The sequence below is a fragment of the Carassius gibelio genome, chromosome B20 (assembly GCF_023724105.1).
Source record: "Carassius gibelio isolate Cgi1373 ecotype wild population from Czech Republic chromosome B20, carGib1.2-hapl.c, whole genome shotgun sequence".
NCBI classification, from domain to species: domain Eukaryota; kingdom Metazoa; phylum Chordata; class Actinopteri; order Cypriniformes; family Cyprinidae; genus Carassius; species Carassius gibelio.
The window spans coordinates 9,150,500-9,172,262 of record NC_068415.1 but is presented as its reverse complement, the minus strand read 5'-3'; the positions used below and the strand labels follow the sequence as shown (position 1 = coordinate 9,172,262).

At 35.6% G+C, this 21,763-nt stretch overlaps 2 protein-coding genes across 2 annotated transcripts; both read left to right on the top strand.

The window, feature by feature from the left end:
- Positions 1-1,785: 1,785 nt before the first annotated feature.
- On the top strand, positions 1,786-8,699 carry trmt1l (tRNA methyltransferase 1-like). Its single transcript, XM_052587069.1, has 16 exons — positions 1,786-1,937; positions 3,040-3,171; positions 3,275-3,337; positions 3,418-3,531; positions 3,644-3,708; positions 3,809-3,965; positions 4,707-4,827; positions 4,915-4,994; positions 5,133-5,376; positions 5,467-5,679; positions 5,772-5,962; positions 6,155-6,233; positions 6,333-6,499; positions 6,648-6,713; positions 7,848-7,977; positions 8,059-8,699. Exons 1-16 carry the CDS (start codon positions 1,877-1,879, stop codon positions 8,249-8,251), a joined length of 2,076 nt encoding a protein of 691 aa, XP_052443029.1. The 5' UTR covers positions 1,786-1,876; the 3' UTR covers positions 8,252-8,699.
- Positions 8,700-9,485: 786 nt separating this feature from the next.
- LOC127983632 (protein Niban 1-like) lies at positions 9,486-21,147 on the top strand. Its single transcript, XM_052585827.1, has 14 exons — positions 9,486-9,597; positions 14,381-14,511; positions 14,605-14,733; positions 14,828-14,942; positions 15,249-15,413; positions 15,505-15,620; positions 16,623-16,727; positions 17,070-17,232; positions 17,860-18,047; positions 18,138-18,281; positions 18,375-18,485; positions 18,563-18,670; positions 18,803-18,914; positions 19,953-21,147. Exons 1-14 carry the CDS (start codon positions 9,546-9,548, stop codon positions 20,855-20,857), a joined length of 2,544 nt encoding a protein of 847 aa, XP_052441787.1. The 5' UTR covers positions 9,486-9,545; the 3' UTR covers positions 20,858-21,147.
- The last annotated feature ends 616 nt before the right edge of the window (positions 21,148-21,763 follow it).

Genomic DNA, 21,763 nt, shown 5'->3' with positions numbered 1-21,763 from the left:
ACAAGGTCGCACCAGTTGAGGCTCTTGCAAACTGTCTGTGAGAGAAATTAAAACAAATGAGGGCAACAGCACACAACTGCGGTCAAATATTATAAATATACTACGGTAGCGTCAAAATATTGTTTTTGAATTTTAACATATGATAGTTAAACGGCAGCACAAATATAAGCTCGGTTGAAAATGTAACTTTGATTTTTATGAAACAATTCAATAAACAACTGTTAATATAAAGTGACTTACATTTTAGACATCATAGTTTTTGAGTTCCAAACAAATATACTGCAGAACTTGCACGCGAGCAACAGACTAACTTACATTGGTTTGTCGCAGAATGATTCAGCGTTTTTGAACGAATCTAGTGAGTCAGTGGTTCAAATCACTTGTTCAGTTAGTGGGTTGAATGAATGAGTGTATGCTTCACTCATTAAGACAGTCACTTGCCGCCACCTACTGGTGGTTTAGTTTAATATTTAGGTATCTTTACATTTTTCCAGCATTTCCTAATCGTATATTCAGAAAATCTGATTTAAAATATTATTCTGATAATTTTTTTTCAAATAAAATGGATGATGGATGATTCATGATACTTCTGAGCTTCTGTGTAAATATATCTAAATGCCATTTCAGATGCAGCTACTGTGTTTACTCAGAAGTGGGAAGATGGATTTTGTTATTACTGATTTCATATGATTGGTAACAACCCTATAGTGTCTTATTATTCTAATTGTTTTTATTGATAATTAGTGAATTTGACATGAAATATGATACACAGATTAAATAAGAAACAAAACAGCCTTTATAAAGAAAACTGATTCAAGTAAGAGCTCACAGAGATTATTGAGAATATTTTTTTAAGTAAATAAAAAAAAATTCACAGACACAGTAAAGATGACAATGTAGATTCTAATTATATATTATAATTAATAAATATTTTGCGCCCCAAGACCCATCTTACATGCCGAAGATAATGTTTGTGTTTTCTTTTTGGGCTGCTGAATATCTTTGTGTCATTTTCCTATGACCAGAAAACATTTTTATTTATTATTTTTACCAAATGCTTTAATCCAATGTGATTTACATACAAACAAGAATTAATGTTAATAATTTAATGCTAATACAAATAAGAACATAAAATGCAGTAATTTAAAAGGTGACAGTTGAGTAATTTTTTTATTATTATAAACTTTGTTTCAAAACAGAAACTAATAAGAAAAAATATAGAAAGATAATGAGTCCTTTGGATTTTAGAATTGACATACAAACTTTATTTACATAGTACTTTTAATACAAAAATGTAATACCTTAGAGTGCCCTCAAGTAAGAACTAAGTACAAGGAAAAAAGCTTTTCTCCCAAGAGTTGCATATCAGCAAATCCCAGACTGAAATCCAGTTCACCCTTGAGGAACAGATAACGCAAGTGTAAACCAACTGAACTGAAACACAACAATTACATCTCGTCAGTGAATGTGTTGGCACCTATGAATATGTGACAACTTAGGTCACACAATAATGTAAAGTGAATATTTACAACACAACATTTGTCCTAACCATCCTAATTATTTACAAATTACAAACCATAACATAGTGAGAGAAACTGAGGGAATTCAAGGCGACACGTTTTTATTTTCTACTTCTTCAGTGTAAAGGAGATTTACCTACCACAAGCAAGTGAAATGTTGTTAAATACGACCCTAAATAACAAAGAGTAGAAAATTGTGAAGCAATGAGAGCTGTTCACTTCTCAGATTGCATTGCACTCGGCTGGTTGAATTCACTTCCGCTCTCTTTTTAGTTTGCGTAGTTTGAGAGAAAACGATTGGGTGCGCGCGCACAACGCTCAATGCGTACGGATTCTACGTACTCTAGTTTGGGAAAATGGCGGAGCTCAAGGAGAAGGACGCTGAACATCTTCACCAGGAGGACGCCAATACAAAAGGCAAAATAATTCGAATTGATAATAATAAAATGATTCCAACGTGTTTTGTAGGTTCCTTAAATAACACTCCGCATTTAGAAATTTTGTATTTTTATGCAATTTATTCTTAATACAACTTAAAAACTGCTGAAGTAAATATAGGCCTCCTCACGGAGCTCCGCCACAGGACCTAGGTGTAAATAATGTAAATGTTCAAAACATGTCTGTATCTCAGCGCATATCGACAAAGAACTGACATGTAGATAGATTAAAAACACTAAATCAATCGATGCATTTTCTGAGATGAACAATAAGCGGTAAATAACAATGTTTTGAATGTAGCAATGGTCTTGTCGCGGAGCTCCGCACTAGGGCCGTTCTGCTTGGAAACATCAGCCTCGAAAAGCGGGATTGTTTACTCCTATGGAACCGTGCTTTGGCTAACATACGAGGGCGCTCCAGTATAGTAGTTGATTTTTCATAGGTTTTTTTTTCTTCTTTTTCTTTCACTACATTGTCTGCAGATGGATCGGCGTGCTAAGATCCAGCATACATCACTTTTTTTTTAAAAGCCCAAAGAATAAAATGTCGGAAGTTATCCCTTTTCTTAAAAAGTCGAAATTATGACATATTTAGTCATAAAATGAGAATTAAAAAACAATCGACTTATGTAATCATTTTGATTTTTTTTATCTAACAAATATGGCTTTGTACCTTATAACATTTTATGTAATAATTATTTAGATTTGCTGTAATATATTTATATGTGACCAAATCTAACCATTCCACATTGTTCACAGGATAAATGCTAAAATTATTATTTCACTCCACGTTTAAAATATCCCAGTTTTTAATATGTTACATTTTTAAGATGGGGTTTCTTATTTTAACATTGAAATTCTGACTAATTACAAAAACAAACGAAAAAAGATACCAAGGCAATTTTTATGTGGGGTTCATAAATCAGAAAGAGAGAAGTTGGGATCTGTTTGTTTTAAATAAAAATAAAGAAAACCTTGGGACATCATTAAAAATATATTTAAATATTTTTAATGCAAAATGAAAACTGGATTGTCTCAACAATTATTTGTTCTGAAATGTGAATTTCTGTGTGCCTCAACAGATACTGAGAGTGATACTAGTAAAATGCCTGCAGATTCTGAGGCGTGTGAGCAAAAGCCTATTCATGAAGCCTCAACAAATCCAGTGAAAACAGAGGACAAAAATGGACAAACATCCTCCACTGTTGTGTCAGGTAATATTCAACTGTACTGACTCCATATGAAACTTATTACACTCTCCAGGCATAATGTCCCTCGGCATGGTTAAATCATTGAAACTGTCCATCTCGATTTCAGAGAGACACGTGTCTATCCAAACTACACTGGAAGGGCTCGAAGCGCTCGTGGATTTAAATGGAGGTACAGAAACCAGAGTATCTTTTTATTCTATGTGTTTATTAAAGCCGCCAGAAGACAAATATGTTCACCGATTTCAACAGCTGGAAGGAAGTCTTGTCCATTGTGTCCAGAAGAGAAATTCAAGGCCTGTTACAGTCATAAGCTCAGACGGCATCTGCAGAACCTGCACTGGAAAGTTTATGTGGAATTTGAAGGTTAATAGTCTTTAGTCCTTTTGTACCTCTATAACTGTCTTTTCCAACAAGCATTTGTAAGCCGTTGCCTCAGGTATCATCTAATACATTGTGAAAATTTCTCCTTTTACAGGCCAAAGGATGTGCATCTGTCATCTACCTTGCCGACAACTCAAGTCCAGTCTAGGCTCTGACCAGGTGAGGTCAGGGTTATGACATATTTCTTCTTGTATATATTAATCAGGAAATAGATCATCTGGAATGCATCTATTAATGTAGATTTTTATCTCATCTCCAGACTCAAGGCAGACTGGTGGCTCACTACCACTGTGTGGTTTGCTCTGTCACTATTGCTCGCAAGACAGACATGATCAGTCATCTCAAACGCCACATCAACAAGGGTGAGACAGAAGCCAGCTATTCAGGCAGCTCGGATGTCCCCTTTGAAGACCCTGGTGAGCCTTTACTTTGTAGAGTAACATCTTTTAGAGTGAAGGTGCTTCCTCATTTGATGTGCTTTACTGACATGAAAGATAATTGTGCATTTGTGCTGACGAGTGAGACAGTTGCCATTAAAAGAGAACCGCCTGAACTAGATGCCAGCTTGTTCACGTGGAATAATTTACTTTAGATGTTGGAAGGTTTTTTTGATGCATGTCTTTTTTTTCTTGCAATTTAAACCCTGTGTATTCAGGTAGGGTGAGAATATTCAAAGCTAACCTAAATCCTAAGGCACTCATGTCTTTGGGAGTAACACATTGTAGAAGATTGACTTGTGGTTGTTCATGATTAGGCCTTTGGTTTGCTGTTTAAAGTCTCACAGGAAGAATCTGTGACAAAAGAACACTTTTATTCGTTACAATATGAGGGTGCGAATAAAATGTAATACTAAGAAAACCACCTATGAAGTTCTTAGCAATGCATATTACTAATCAAAAATTAAGTTTTGATATATTTACAGTAGGACATTGACAAAATATCTTCATGGAACATGATTTTTACTTAATATCCTAATGATTTTTGGCATAAAAGAAAAATCAATAATTTTGACCTATACATTTATTTATTTATTTTGGCTGTTGCTAAAAATAAACCCCAGCTACTTAAGACTGGTATTATGGTCCGTGGTCACATATGCATTTAGCTGCAATAACTAGAAATAATTTTTCCATTTTGATTTTCAACGTCTTCTTCAGTCCCGGGTGGACAGGCCTATGAGATCATGAAAGAGTTGGGCACCAATGTCCAGCTCCTGCCCAACCACACCACTCCCCAGAAGACGGACACCTACTTCAGCCGCAAGATGAAGACAAACAGGTTTGAGAATTGGAAAATAATTCAAATATATGGGTCATGTACATCCTGTTAAAAAAACCTATAATTAAGTGTCTATCTCTGTTGTAGGCAGCTGGTGTTCTGCTCTCTCGCGGTTCTTGCTGAGGAGAGGAATCCACTTGAATGTCTCGATGCCTTTGGAGCCACTGGTAGGAAATCTACTGGACATAAAGACAAGCTAATAGCTCATGATGATGATATCATTGCTGAGGTTTTGCTTTAAGTTGTTTAATAGAAATTGAATTATAACAAAGCATATTTGCCTAACATATTGATCCCTTTTGTAGGCATCATGGGTTTGCAGTGGGCAAAGCATCTGCGTAACTCTGTAAAGGTTACTATAAATGACATAAATGAAGCGTGCGTTAAGATGATCAAGGAGAATTGTCATTTGAACCACATCCGAGTAGAGGGGAATCGTACGGGCCGGCAGCTAGACGGAGCGGGAGACGCAGACGCTCCCATTGCTTCGGTAGAGGTGGTGAAGATGGACGCCAATGTCATCATGCACCTGAGACCCTTTGACTACATGTGAGACTGAAAAATAATGACTAAAAACATTGTAGCTATGGTTATTTATTGCAAATATCAAATCTCACCACATTCTTGTGTTCAAATCAGACACCTCGACCCATTTGGAACGGCTGTGAACTATCTGGACGCAGCTTTTCGCAACGTTCGAAACTTGGGCATAGTCTCGGTGACGTCAACCGACACGGGTTCGCTTTACTCCAAATCCCTGAATGTGACGCTTCGACATTATGGCTGCCAGATCGTCCGAACCGAGTATTACAGGGAACTCGCTGCACGTATGGTATTGGCATCTGTGGCCAGGTGGGCACTTCCTCAAATGACTTACCAAACACACATGTATATACATGTATTTGACAGTTTGCAAAGTGTGTTGTTAATGCATGTACTTGCAGGGCGGCCGCACGCTGCAACAAAGGGATCGAGGTGCTATTGGCCGTGGCTCTTGAGCACTTTGTCCTCGTGGTGGTGCGAGTTCTCAGAGGGCCCACCCAGGCAGATGCGTCTGCTAAGAAACTGCGGCAGCTGTTGCACTGCCAGTGGTGTGAAGAAAGGGTGTTCCTCAAACCAGGAAGCATGGTGGAAGGTGACAAGGCATTTAGAAAAGCAAATAGCAGCATCCTGAAAGCCTTCCTGTAGCCCAAACAGTAATGGCAAGGTCATGGGTTTGATTCCCAAGGAATGCTTGAACTGATCAAATGTGAAGTTCCCAAATTCATAATGCAGGTAGAAGTAGTCGAAGCATAAATAATCACATTTCTACTAATGGTATTGACAGAAAACCTGTACAGACAGCTGCCTTGCCAGTGTCATGGGAGTATGCCAGGAAAAACTGCAGTAGAGCTTGGACCACTTTGGTGAGCTGATGTCATTTGTACGTAAAAACACTTGATGATGCATAATTCACTCTTAAATGCTCTTATTTTTTCCTCTGTCTTTGTTGTTTCAAACATCAGGGCTGGTCCATTGTTCAACACTGGATTTCTGAGGCGGATGTTGGTGGCGGCAGTGCAGCACAATATGGAAGACATCCAGCCTCTGGTGAAGACTCTCATCTGTGAAGCTGACTGCACCACTCTCAAGCCTTTCCCTGTCCCAGGATACTCTGCCCTCTCCAACCAAGGTGTGATTGGGTGTGCATGTTCTGGCTGTCACTTATTTAGTAATGCTCATTTGTGATTCAGTACAACTGGAGACACTGAATCGGCTTTTTGAGCAATGGGGCATTGACTTGAATTTTTGAATTAATTTTGATGCATCTTTGTTTTTAGTGGAGTGTGGTGTGGTCATAAAAACTTTACAGAAGGTTGAAGAGGCAGATACTTCTGACCAGTCAGGTATTTGTTGCTTTATCAGTATGTTTTATCTGCTGTTCTCCTCCCTACTCTTCTAGATTTAATAGTTCCTGTCTATCCCAGATTAAATCTGTCATATTTTACTCACCCTCATGTCGTTCCAAACCCATAAGCTTTATGCTTATCTTTGAAACATTAAGTCCATTACAACAAAATTTCAAAGCCTCAAAATGTATTTAACAAACTATAAAAGTCGTTTTTTTGCTAGTACTTAATTAAAATATCTATTTACATTTCTGAAACCTAAAATAAACTTTATGTTGCTCAGCGCTAGCCAAAGCATGCTGTGTGAAAGGGTGAAAATTATATATATATATATATATATATATATATATATATATATATATATATATATATATATAAAGAATATAATATAACATTTTACTTCTGTATATGTCTGTAAAACTTACCAGGGTATATATTTTTGTAATAAAAAAGGCTTCTGTTTCATAAACTTGGTACTGATAATAACAGCAAAACATTATTTACATTAGCGTACCTTCGGAGTCTTTGCCATATTCCAATATGATTATGCCTCAACTAGCTAGTTATAGATTAAGAGCTGTTGTTTTAAGTGTACAGATGGCTAGCTGCTGTGTTTAATAATGCATGTTGTTTAAATAACACTGTTCTGTAAATGCATTGTCTGCTGGTATATTTAGCTACTTTTCTGTACACCACTTTAAGTATACCACTTACGTACTCGAATGTTAAAATGCGCCAATTAACACCTGACTACTCTTGAGGGTTTGCTACTGTTACAATAAAAAAATCATAGAAGGGTAAAAACATGCCAGGAAGACATTGGTATGACGCAAGCAACACCACTACAGCAAATCAAATTGATAATGGGTGTGATAGATTTATAGTGCACAGATAATCAAGCATTGACAATAATCAGTTGTATTAGAGGGGCCCCCAAATAAAGCTTATAGCAAATATAGCTTGAGGCCCCATAAAGGCTTGGGCCAAATAGAGCTCATCAAACATGGTAAATCTAAGCTCAAACATGATTGCCTATGAGTGCCTATGCCTATGGGGTTTATAGGGAAATAAGTTTAAATGGATCGATTGTATAAAAAGTATGGTGCATCTTCTTTTACTTTTTGTATTCAGGGAAAAGAAAGAACACAGGGGAGGAATCTGGGAATGTGCTGAAGAAAATCAAAGCTGATACATCTTTAGAGCATCCAGCGTTCTACTATAGCATCCACCGGCACAGCATCCGCGGCATGAACATGCCCAAGTTAGTCAGCACGTCATGTATAATAATATAAGTGTCATAATGCAAGCAGAATGCTGACACCACTCTCCGTTCTTCTTTCAGACTGAATAAGTTCCTGCAGTATCTAACGGAGGCCGGGTTCAGAGTGAGCCGCACACACTTTGACCCAACAGGCGTTCGGACTGATGCCACCCTGGCACAGTTTAAAGAAGTGCTCACGAAATACAGCGTGCCTACATACTCGTCCGCCCCTCAGAGCAGCGCTGTCAGCTCAGACCGACGGCTAACTCTCTGATTCCACATATTCATGAAACCAAACTACAGTTTTGATTTTGCCCAAGTGGATATGTATTTTAGAGCTTCTTGGCTGTTTTCATTGATGAATTTCCCTGTTATTTTATGAAGTTTGTTTCTATGACAACTTGTGGATAAAAACAAGAGTTTCATGAGTTTCAAGTTTCATGAAAGAAAAGGGTTGGTCCAGTTTTGTTAATGTTTTTTGTGGATTGCACTGTGGCTTTGAGACATTACGGGCTTAGTATTTGATAAATCATTCTGTGTTGACAGTGATGAAGTATTTGACCAGTTATTTTTGGGTTTTTAAATTTTAAATCTCTAATATTTATAAAGAGCATGTCAAAGGATTATATTGATCTTCCTTTATCTGATTTTCTATTCCACTTTACTCTTGCTTCAATATTTTACCTGACTTCTACAACATTAATAAAACATTTCACATCATACACTGTATCTTTTTAATGAGAAAACGGGCATTGAGAACATTGTTGGTGAATCACAAACAAACAATAATAAAATTAAAAAAAAATTTCAGGCCACATTTTACTTAAAAAATAAATAAATAATAATTCATTTTCCTCATTATCAGAATGCACTCTCAGGTTTTTAATTCTCTGTGTAGTACGTTATAAAATTTGATTTAAAAAAAAAAGTGAAATTAGGCAGAAATGTTTTTTTGTTATGGAAACGCAAACACAAATCATAGAAAATTGGCTTTATTTATTAGTCATCAGCTGGAATTTACTGTCCTGTGAGAAGTCCTTACACCTTAATTAGTACCACACCTGTTTCATTTGCATAGTACAATGTATAGACCTACCTGAAATGTACTAAAATATGCTGGAATGTTAATTTCAAAAGAAACTGTGGTAACAGACCTTAATGGGATCAAGTCTGTCTAGTACGTCACAGGTATATCGTATTTCACAAACAAAGCTGTAACACAACATAGTAACAGTAATAACCTGACAGCTTTGACCACAGTTTAGACCCTCTTGAATATTTACAGAGAATACTGATGTACAAAGCATATGTCATATAGCATATTGCTTTCATGAAATCAAAGGATCTGTGTCAAAACCCTAGACAGCATTTTGGACATCACAGGCTGTTGTTAGGCAGCTCTTTGGGTTTTAAAAGACAGACCTTGAATGTCCCGGTGAGACAAGTTTCATTCATGCCCCTCCCACCGTTCTGAAATATAACACCTGCTTTCAGATTCTCCTTCAGTAGTGACACAGAATCATCTTCACCACAGCAGAGGAGTGCTCACCTGAACTAAGCGGAGCATTATGGGATCAGCATCCAGTTTACTGGATGAAAACAAATCCAACTACATAAAAGGTATGTGCTGTTAGTCATTAAGTGGTTTTGGAATTCACTTTAAAAGAGTGTTAGTGTGATAATAGCATTAAAAGTTGTTTGTACATGAACGATTTATTTCCAGACGCCTCTACAGTAAACGATGATATTAGGTTGTCCAAAACTTTTCCCTATACTGCAATGATATGGGAAGAGAAAGAGAGTGGATGTTACACTGCATGGCTTCTGTAGTAGAAAAAGATTCATGTTGAATTTGCACTTGTAAATGCCTCATTGGACAATGACTTTTATCAGATAACTGCAGTTCTCAACCTGCACAGCTGAAAAGTGAGAAGCAGAAACCAGTTTTTTTCTTTTTTCGGCCATTGAAACGATATGGGTGGAGGTTTTTGTTGTGTGTGTGTGTGTAAAGGATTAAAAGTAGCTCTGCTATTTGCTCAGATGGAAAAACACCTCAGATCTGTCAGCTGACAAAACATGCTGAAAGTGCATGACGTTACTAAGGGTGTTGTTGAAATGTGTTTTTAAACTGCATTTCAGATATTTTTCCATTCATTCTCAAAACTTAGTTTGATTTTGTATGAAAGGCTCATTCTCAGGAAACAGGGCCATTTGTACCTGAAAATGTCTATTAGTGCTAAACTCAGCACCCAAAAATTTTAACTGCTAAATGGGCATGTCCCCCAAATATTATATAAATGGTCAACATGTTTTTCATTTGCTGAATTTGAAACTATGAATTCCTCCATTCCTGAATAAGTTGTTACAAACTTACTACTAGTACTACTAATTTTGATGTGTATCTTTGTGTAAAAGCATTAAAAAATGTTAGTCCCATCACAGTAAGTTTGATAATAATTTGTATTTTTGTATCTGTGCATTTCACATGCACTTTCATTGAAACCAAATTACAGAGAATTCAAGCTTGTGTATATATTTAGCCAATCTGTGCATTCCCATGTAACTGAACCATGTTCCATGTGCTACATTCTACCAGTTGATGATTTTAAATATAAAATAGAATAGAATAAAATCTATATTAAAAGAAAACATTAAATTCAATAATACATTTTTTGTCAAATTTGATTTAATGGTGATGTTTTTCCATCTCACAAAACAGAGCTATATCAAGCAGTTACGTGACTTTATATTTAGTATCATGTTAATTGTGTTACTGGAACACAAATGTGACCATTTCCTATGAATGAGCTGGGAGTAAACTCAAATGCTGTGAGTTTAAAGTGAGTGTGTGGTCAACAGCTGCTCAATGTCACTCTAACAAGCACATGTTCAGGTGTTTAGAAACATTCCCCTGTCAACCTCGTACACTTGCTGAAGTGTAATGATGTCTGTGTTGAGGTATGTTCATACAGAACTGGCTTTGCAGGTCATGCCGTGTCATAACGTCTATAATAGGCCAAGCATCTTTCACATTAGACCTCAAGAATTTAATACATCTCAAACCACAGTTCCTTTCAAAACAATGAATCGCTCTCTTGCAAATAAAACAACAGATCAAGGAGGACTGCGAAGAGCGGTGATAGAGCAATGGTGATAGAGCAGCTCATTACAGTACATTCACTCAATTGTGAGATATGTTGGAAGTGAATGCCATAGCTTTTAGCTGTCATCTACATTTAGTTGCATGTTATGTAATGCAAGAATCTGAAAATGTATTTAAAAAAATGGTCACAAGGAATTTAAAAAGTAGGAACACCCTCTCAGAGTGAACATTCTGGTTTGGGTGTTAAATCAAACGTTCAATCAGCTCAGGGCAAACGGATAATTACACATACTGTATTATTAACACTGCTACATTTTTACATCAAGGCAAGTGCTTTTAAATCGTCTCACTCAAGACTGCCAAGATGTATTTCTTTATTTCTGAAAACAGTATATAAACAGTTAAGAAGAAACAAATATAGTCAAATGTTAGTCATGGCGACATGCAGCTTTCTGCCTTATTATCGGTGTTGGGAAGGTTACTTTGGAAATGTAATAGGTTACAGATTACAAGTTACCCTGTTTAAAATGTAATAGTAGTGTAACCTTTTCAATTACTTTATTAAAGTAATGTAACTAATTACTTTTGAGTACTTTTTGATTACTTTTCTAAATTTGTGAACATTATAATAAATAAAAGCATATATATCCCCTCAAATACAGTTATCTAATAAGCATGTGTCATATGCTGTTTAATAAACTCCTGAAACATTGGGTGTTTTTTTTTTTTTTTTAAACTGCTGTCTCTTTATATATGATATGATGATAGTTTTCTCAAAATAAGTAAAATGCATGAAGTGACAGAGCAGTTCTAGAAATTATGTGTATGTGTTCGTGTACTCATATATTGAGACGGCAGAGGTTGAAAACACTGCGAGCTTCAGTAGGCCTATGTGTAGTAAATGAAACTGCATGTCTTTGCCATTAATTTACAGGAGGGGCAGACTGGGGAAAAAAAATCAGAATGGAAAATTCAAACTCATACAAACAAATTCATGGACAATACTATTTTTTGTATGGACCTGACATAAAAAATGTTTAAATCTTTAATATGGGGACATGTCAAATAATTTAAAGTTCTCTCCTGAACGGCACCTTCACTTCCATTTTTCACTTCAGTCTCATTATTTTGCCCCGTTATCCATCTTAATACTCAAGATTGAACAAAACTGTACTTTACAATACAATACTCTACAATACTACAATATATTTATAGAAAAATCCTAATACTGTACACGAGTCATGTTTTTCCCTTACAAAAATGTACCATGCTTTTATTAGCCTATATAAAAGTACAATAACCTTGTATGGTTTTTTGTTTTGCAAATGGATTCGTATTTATTTTTAAATAAATAAATTTGTAAAATAATTTTAAATTTTTGGTTACCACAGTTAAACAATAGTAACCATTTTCACTGGATTTATAGTAAAATAATAAAATGTTAATTTTCGCAAGGGTTGTGTCAAAAAAGCATCTTTACAGATTAAACTGACCTGAAACCCTGAACAGTAGTTCTGCTTCTCTGTTCCAGCTGTGCGCTTCCACAGTCCACTCTTTTATCTCTCTTTCGCATTGATTACTTGGAGTCTGATCCAAACCGTTTGGCGGAGGCGCGGAGAGCGCGCGAGTCACGACACTAACAGATTTATTAGAGATTTAATTATCAAATGGCGGATTCGCAAATGATCAATTTAGTACATTCGGCAGGCAATTATACAATAATGATATTAAAATATTGGGACAAGTTGAGGAAGACTGAGGAAGCTGGCAGGCCACCGGGAATTGTCCCGGTTCTCCCGGTGTCCAGTCCGCGCGTGATTTCAACTGACACGCGGAACGTGCAGGAGTCATATATTGCATTTTGGGGGCTTGATATTCACAGACACCAGTCCATGTCATGTTTTGATTCAAGTGTACTGACCTACTTTTGATTTAGTCATCCAAAATGTGGCATATTCCGTCCGCGTTAGGCATTCCATTTTTCTGACTGGATTCTACGAACCAGACTGTGTTTCCGCATCCCGGAAATTATTAGGGCGTATGTCTTAGAATAGTCAGTGCAATTTGGGAAAGAAATCAGTTAAATCTGTATGTGGATGTGTGTAAATATTCAAATGTAATCCCCTTTGTAATCGTTAAAAAATTCATAAGTAACTTTAATTTAATTACTCATTTTTTCTTAGTAACTGTAACTAATTACAGTTACATTAATTTTGTAATTAAATTACGTAACGCCGTTACATGTAACTAGTTACTCCCCAACACTGCTTATTATTTAATAAAAACTTAATAAAATATAAAAGATACAAATATCTTTTACAAGTAGTATTAATAGTTCACAAGTAAATTATATATATATATATATATATATATATATATATATATATATATATATATATATATATATATATATATATATATATATATATATATATATATATATATATATTGTTTATCGAGTTCTTCAGTTTTTGAGGGGGCAAATGAGTCAGAAAAATTACCAACTATGTTGGTTTTTTATTCAGGAGAACTGTATTTATTTATTTGTTGGTGTTTTAAAATCATTTTAATATTAATGTTCATTTTATGTAACCACAATACAGTATATACCCTGTATATGCTGTATTGACCAATCAGTCCCCCGAACTGGACTTTTCCATTTTAGAATTAAGATTATACAGCTATATAACACTGACAAGAATGTTGAAATGTTCAGGCAGGAAGTAGTCTGATTGGCTGTAAACACATATTAATATCTTCTGTTCGCTGCTGTATTGTTTAGCTAATTTTTTATGTGGTACTGAGAAAAACACAATGTTCCTTAGAGCCTCAGATGTTTAGCTCACTTAGACAATCTGCTGTGAAATTTCCTCTCCACTCACATCTCGGCTGTACCTGTTTTGTTTCGGATGTTATTTTAGACAAGCAGTTTCCTTCCCTCTCAATTTTGATTCATGCCCTCTGTACTGCAAGTTGTTTTTATAGCTCAGACTCATTGATGTTGCATTCTTTTCCAATTGAATTAAAGTTTTTTTTTTAAATTAAAGTTGTTGATTATCTCTTGAAACAAGGTAACACTTTAATAATAACAATAAGGTTCCATTTATTAAGTTAACATGAAACAACAATTATTTTCATTTCTCAATCTCTGATAATGATAATAATAACATCTATTAATAGGCTACATGAAAACCCTTTGTTACTTGTAGCATGTAATAATATCATGCAACTGATAAAAAATGTGCAACGCCACATGAAAAAGATGAAATAAAGTTGTCTCTGTTTTGTGTTGTCATGCAGGGCAAGTGGACGAAAAATTTAAGGAGTTTGCACCGATTTATAGGAAACAATATTCCCTGGCTTACCTGTCCCAGATCCAAAATGAACTTGAGCAACGCAAAGAGGAGCAAACACATCTTCTCAAACAACGGGTAGGAATTCGATCTCATGCATGGGTTAACTTCAAACAAAGACATGTATCATCATCTCCTTCTGAGATTGACTGATTATATATGTTTACCCAGGCCTCTCCAGAGCCTGGAAAGGTGTTGTATGAAGAGCATGTGCTATGCTTTTATGGCAGCAGGAAGTGGAAGGATAGATACATAGTAGTCCGTGCCAATTACGTCCTGGAGTGCTATGAGAGCTACAAGGTATGAGCCATCATACACCATAAAACAAATGATCTTTTGATGTGTGAGGTGATGATAACATGATCCCCGTCATCTCTTACCTGATTCCCTGCAGAGGTTTCTGAAAGGCTCACCTCCACAACACAGACTGATGCCTACAGGAGGCACCATTCTGACTACAGAAGAGAAATACATGGAAATGATTAACCAGTGCTGCCCTTGCACTAACAGTGAGTACAATTAGAGTACATGCACACTATTTTAAGAGAGCTAATTTTACACACTTGTTCAGCTCCAAGATATACAACCTTTTCATTGAGTTCAGATCAGTTTTACAAAGTTAATGACAGAAGTTTTTTCCCCTCATCTGATGTAGTCAGTGCAATTGAATCGATAATATTACTGAATAATAACCTCATTCATTACTAACAGAATGATACATTACCTTGTTTTCAAAAGAAATAAATAATGATCCTATTTCTTTTCTTTATGCATCTTAATGTTCTTATTGTAAATGATTCTTCCATGCCTTCCAGACAGGCAGGATGATTTTGCACCCCGTGTGGCGGACATGCCAGGAGAGTTCCCAGTTTATCTTAGACTTCCATACCGCAGGGATTTCTATTTCTGTTTCCGAGATGAGGACGCTCAAGTTGATTTCATCTCCATCTTATCTGACTGTGTCCGCCACCAGAACAAAGGTATGACTTTTTTTACGGTTTTGAAAGGACAGTAGGAAATTGTGACCCAGTGAAAGTTGTAGTGTGAAGAAATATTTACTCTATTCAACAGATTTTCTCAAGAAGAAGACGTGTGAGGTTAAGGCTTTCCTCAAAGCCATTCAGCTCTACAGGCAAGAGAAAGGCCAGTATGAATCATGGGATATGCTCATAGGCAGTGATGTGCGGGTAGGTGTCTTTTTTCACAATAAACAACACAGCTATCATCATTTGTTGATCTAGTATGACATGGAATGTTCTAGCTGTTAAAAAAAATCAGCTTTGTAACTTAATGTGACAGTTATGACAATGTTCATCATTTGGAAACGGTTAGAGACAAACAAGCTCATTCTTGCTTTCTTTTTATAAAGGTACAATTAGTTTTTTTTTTTCTGAAGAATTTCATGTTTTTCTCATTTAATGATAGATTTGAGCATAAAACAAACTCCAAAGCTACAAGTCACACACTGTTACATAAGGACTGATTACGATGTGGAATCACCCATTACTGCCAACATGACAATGAACTATCAATACATCACATATGATGTAATATACAGCATATTATTCATGTTTGACACCATAAACACATACAGTGGGAATTCAATCTTTTTTTTTTGTTTGTTTGTTTGAACTGCTTATAAAAAAATGTAAGAAAAAAAAAAAAAACGAATACTTAAAAATACTTGACGATATATTCCACTATATATTCTACTACTGCTTCCTTGGATTGTTTTAAGAAACATCTTAAGACGCATCTTTTTAGTAAAGCTTTTAATTTATGATTTATTACTGTGATTCTATATTTGATATGTAGTTTTGGTTGATTTGTTATTGTGTTTCTATATGTTGTAAAGGCACATTAAAAACTAAATCTATTGTTATTATATTAGATAGCATTAATATCCACAATTTTACACATATACTGTATAGTACTGTTGCCTGTTGTCACTTTTTCTGTTCATTTAAATTAGTTTATTTGGATTGCGTTTGAGCAATGGCTGAAGGCAAGTCAGTGATTGATTTGTGGTTGTAGGTAAACAGATCATATTAATCTACTGTTCATTTCAGTCTAGTCTGCGGTTTAAGGTTACATAAACTGTCCCTTTTACGGTTTAGCAATTAAGAGTTTGCTCTCAGTGTTTGCTCAGCTACATGTGTGTAATATTTCTGAATCTTGTGTATGTTTAGGGTCTTGCTAATCTGTTCATGGAGGACTCGATGCCCTTTCTAGAGAAAGAATTGGAGCCATGTTTGAAAAGCAAGAGGGCAGACAAGAGGAGAGTGTGGTTTGCGGTGTGTTTCTTTCCTACTTGGATCTTCTGTTACTGCTGTAGCGATTGTACAGATGAATTCCCATTATGGCGTTGGATTTTTCTAGAACCTGCCCTTGATACTTGAAACTGGGGTGTGATGCTGACGTGCATCTTATAGCTCTAGGCCAGGGAGGCCAGAAATGTCCCTATGGTGTTCCCTAAAGGGTGGAACACACCAGAAACAAACCAGAAACCCATTACATTCCATAGCTGTGATTACTGACATATTCCTCACTGAAAAACAAAGAATGATTAATAGGACACGTATGAATGATTAATGTTATTAATGAATGACCCTTGACCCCAGCCATTTGTCTTCTAGACGGTTGAAGCCACTTATTTCCTGCTGCAAGAGCATCTGTTTGGAAGGATGAAAACACTGAAGCAGCAGTGCCAAGAGATGGTGAAACAACAGGACGGGCTCATGCGCTCTCATATGGACCAGATCACCAGCTCAAGAGCTTTCCTGGAGAGCAAGCTCAGAGGTACATGATCTCGATTCTTGCTTTTAAGAGCCGTTCAAAAAATAAATCGAATCTCTCACTCGCCAAATGTACTATTACATAATGTACACCCGTTCAAAAGGTTTTAAGGAATTAATTTGTTTATTCAACAAGGGTGCATTTTACAGTGAAATTAAAAACATTTATATTGCAATGAAGCATTTATATTTTAAAAAATAAATGGCATTTAAAAAAAAAAACTTTTTATATATCCTGAAAAAATGATTAAGTTCTCGTTTTCAGTATTTATAAGAATAAGAAATGTTTCTTAAACACCAAAATCAGCATATCAGTATGATTTCTGAAGAATCATGTACACTGAAGACTGGAGTTAGAATATAAAACAGTAATTTTAAATTATTAACTAATGCCATTTTACTGTAATCAAATAAATGCAGCCTTTTTCAAAAATATCTTACCGACCTAAAACTTTTCAAGGGTAGTGTTGGATGTAAATATAAACATAAATGAATATTTCTTTTACATGTTCATTAGTGAAGGTTAATGTGATTTTGGTCCCAGTTGCTGTTGTAAAAATATTTTTTATATATATAGTATATATATAGCTGGCTCTAAGTACTACATTTTTTTTTCTTCCCACCTGGTTAGCCATGGTAACTGAGCCAGCAACGAAATACTGCACAGAGCAAGTGCAGCCGTTCCTGCCAGCCATCTTGGAGGAAGTGATGGGACCCATAAGCCAGGGCTTCACAGAGGCCCGGGACTTGAGCGAGAGCATGATGGAGCAGCTGTGTCAGGACTTCCAGGACGTTGAGCAGAAGGAGGAGCTCCGACAGGTGAGAACAACAGACACATTTAGAATGAATCACTATAAAAAGTCCTCATGACTATATTTAACTGTATACTCTATATCTCTCTGACTGAAGGCTCTGTTTAAGATGAGCAGGGCTAATTTCCAGAGCTCTTATGAGAAAGTGAATGGATTGGCTGATCACGTCCAAGAGCTACAGCAAACCTTCAACTACTGCATTAAAGGTCTAGTGGACAGCACACAGACAGAATTAAAACAGGTACCCAAAACTGTGCATCCAAGAAGCCAACTCTTCTGGAACTTTCTGTGACTGATTCTGATCCAAAGCGTGTCTGTTGTGTGACTGTTTTAGCTGATGGAGAATACAGAGTACACCTTTGAGCTGCTTGTGCGAAAGGCTCTGGAGGATCCATCAGCCAGTCTTTCAATGGCTATGCTAAAGGCTTCAAACAGGGTTCTGAAGGTAAACCTATAACTTTTAATCTTCAAACATAGATGTCTGTGTTAGATTGCTTCATTTAATTTGTCTTCGTCCTTTAGCAATTTGATTATGACAGCAGCACAGTGAGGAAGAGGATCTTGCAGGAGGCTTTGATCAACATCACTCTGCCCAGCATCAAGAAGCACCTGGCCCCCTCCTTCAAAGAGGTACATTTGACATTAGTTGCATAATGATAGACAAACAGCTAAGTAAATACAAGTGAAGTGAAGTTTCATATATTTACCATTGATGGTTTATATCTTCTAATAAATGTGTCTTTTCTCAAAATGTACTTTTAGGAACTACCCAAATTTGAGCAGTACATATTTGCTGATTATACAAACTTCATTAATGTGGAAAACGTGTATGAGGACATTATCCAGGAGATACTGGAAAAAGACGTCAGCATGGGTATGTCACATGATCAGAGCAAAGCCTCGATACATTGCCTTTACAAAGCTGTTATTGATATTAGGGTCATTATAACAGTAGGTATAAATCACTGAATTAAAAATAAATTAATGCATGTACAGTGGCCGCAAAATGTAAAAATAAATAAAACACGTATAGATGTCTTTGTATTATAACAAAATATTAAACCAAATTATATTTTTTAAAACTGAACAAACATTCAAATATTTGGGGTCAGTTTGTTTTTTTAAAGAAATTAATACTTTTATTCAGCAAGGAAGCATTAAATGGATCAGTAAAATGACAGTAAATACTATTACATTGTCACACAAAGATTTCTATTTCAAATAAATGCTGTTCTTTTGAACTTTCTAGGAATCAAAGTATCCTGAAAAAATGGATTAAAGTTTTCAAAAATATATAACAACACAACTGTTTCCAATATATAATAAAATAATAATAAGTAATGTTTCTTGAGTAATGGCTGCTGAAAATTCAGCTTTGCCATCACAAGAATAATAGATTTTAATAACATTTTAAAATCAGAGATGCTTTTGATTATTCATATCTAATGAATCCATTAGAAAGGAACCCAGAAAATGTATGGAAAACAGAATTTGATCAAATAAAAATAATTAGAGTGAAAAAAAAAGAAAACATTTCATAGGACCTTAAAAATTTTATTTTCTTAAACTTTTAATAAATTGCCGTTTCATTGTTTCAATTAACCGGACATGCTTTTTTGATTACATTTAATTTAACCATTATAACTATAAGAGTCAAAAAACTAAAAACAAAACAATGGAAAAAATGAACAGAATTTTGATACAATTTATTTAACCATTAAAACAGAATCTAGAGAAGGAGAACAAATGGAATCCTGAAAAATGTAAACAGGAAAAACTGGAATTTGAGAAAAAATAAAATGGATTTCATAGGGCCCTAGAAATTATTACTATATATTATTATTATTAGAATTAGCTTTAAGATTTCCCTAAAATACAATTCTCAAATCTAATTTGTGCTTCTGATTGGCAGTGGTCAAGGAGGCAGCCAGCAAGAAGAAATTCAACTTGTTCTCAGAGAGCAAATACAATTTCAGTGTGTCCAGCTTGTCCTTCACACCCCCAGGATCTGCACCCAGCAGCCCAGGACACTTAAACACCTCCTCAAGCCTGCACACACCCATGCCACCCTCCCCGCTGCTGGGCAATCTCCTGACAGCAAACCAATCTGTGACTGTTCACGCGTCAGAAAGAGGTGCACTGAACCAAGCTCTGCCCATCATGGGTAAAATCAATAAAGGAGAAAACAAAACACTCAGTGATGATGTATTTGTCACTGATGAAACATCAACCTTGGAAACATCAGCTGTGACTAAACCAGAACTCACTACAAATGCCATGGAAGCTTTGTTCAGTTCCACTCCCATTATTAAGGTAACAGAAGCTGGAAAAAGTGCTGGTAGCAGCAATTTACCGACAGGAGATGATGCAACTTCTTCAGACTTTGCTAATGAACCCACAGTAGTGGTCAACCCAATTTTTATGAAAACCTCTGGCTCTACTGATGAGCCTGTTGAAACCGAGGACAACAGTGAGGAAATGAAAGAAGATTCATCAAATGATTCGGTCCGGATAAAGCCACTAATACATGTAGAAAGCACATATCCAAACTCAGTTTGTTTATCTATTCAAGATGCAGAGGACAGAGATATCTACAAAGAGATCACAGGCAAACAAATCATGGATCTTTCAGAAAAAGCCTCAGAATCCCAGTCTCTACCAAACCTAGAGGATGAGCCCAGGCCCCTGGACTGTGTGAAGGAGATCCGGGACCTGGTAGTGGAGGTTATTGAAATAGAGGACGTAGTTCAGACCTCTAAAGACAATGGAGAAAAAGCTCAAGTTCAAATGTTCGATGAACAAGATGCTGTAGTTTAAGTTTCAAGGACCATGTGGGGTCATGATCGAAAACACCTTCACCCCTTGACAAATTGTACATTTTTGATGAAAACTGACACTAAAAACAGTAGAATTTTATTTATTTTTTTTGGATTAAATGCTGTCCTTTTCAACTTTGTATTCATCAAAATATCTTAAAGTATCACAATTTCCACTATAATAATAATATACAGAACACCTATACAATTACATTATAAAATAGAAAACTTATTTTAAACTGTAATAATATTTCAGAATATTAATATTTAAAAAAATCTTACCGACAACAACTTTTCAAAAGGTAGTATATATATATATATATATATATATATATATATATATATATATATATATATATATATATATATATATACACACACGTTTTATAAAAGTAGTTAAATAGAATTAAATGTTTTTATTCTAATAAAGATTGTTTTAATAAAATGAATGTAATATAGATCATCTTATTTAATTATTGTTTTAAGCTAATATGTAAAAATGAGTTGCTTTGTTTGCATTTGAATATCATAGGAAGTGTCCTTTGTGAATCTTTATGAGAAATCCTTCAGAAAGAAACGTGCCATTTTCAGCAAGGTAGTTTTCAATCTACACAACATGTGCAAAGTTTAAACAACAAGGTTCTTATACATTTTCCCAAAATGCAAAGCTTTGTCAAAGTCTGCCACGAACCAGGGATGACTGTTTACTTTAGACCCACAATGCAGGCCTGACAGGTTTGTTTTCCATGGAATCTGGATCTGTGACATATCGACAGCGAGCTGCTGTTTGTTGTAATGAACAAATGTTGAGTGACAAGTAAAGTACATTTGCCACATGTGCGCTGCAGGTACATTCAGCAAAACCACTGAGATCTGTGTTATATGGAGATGGCTCCCTTTATGAGAT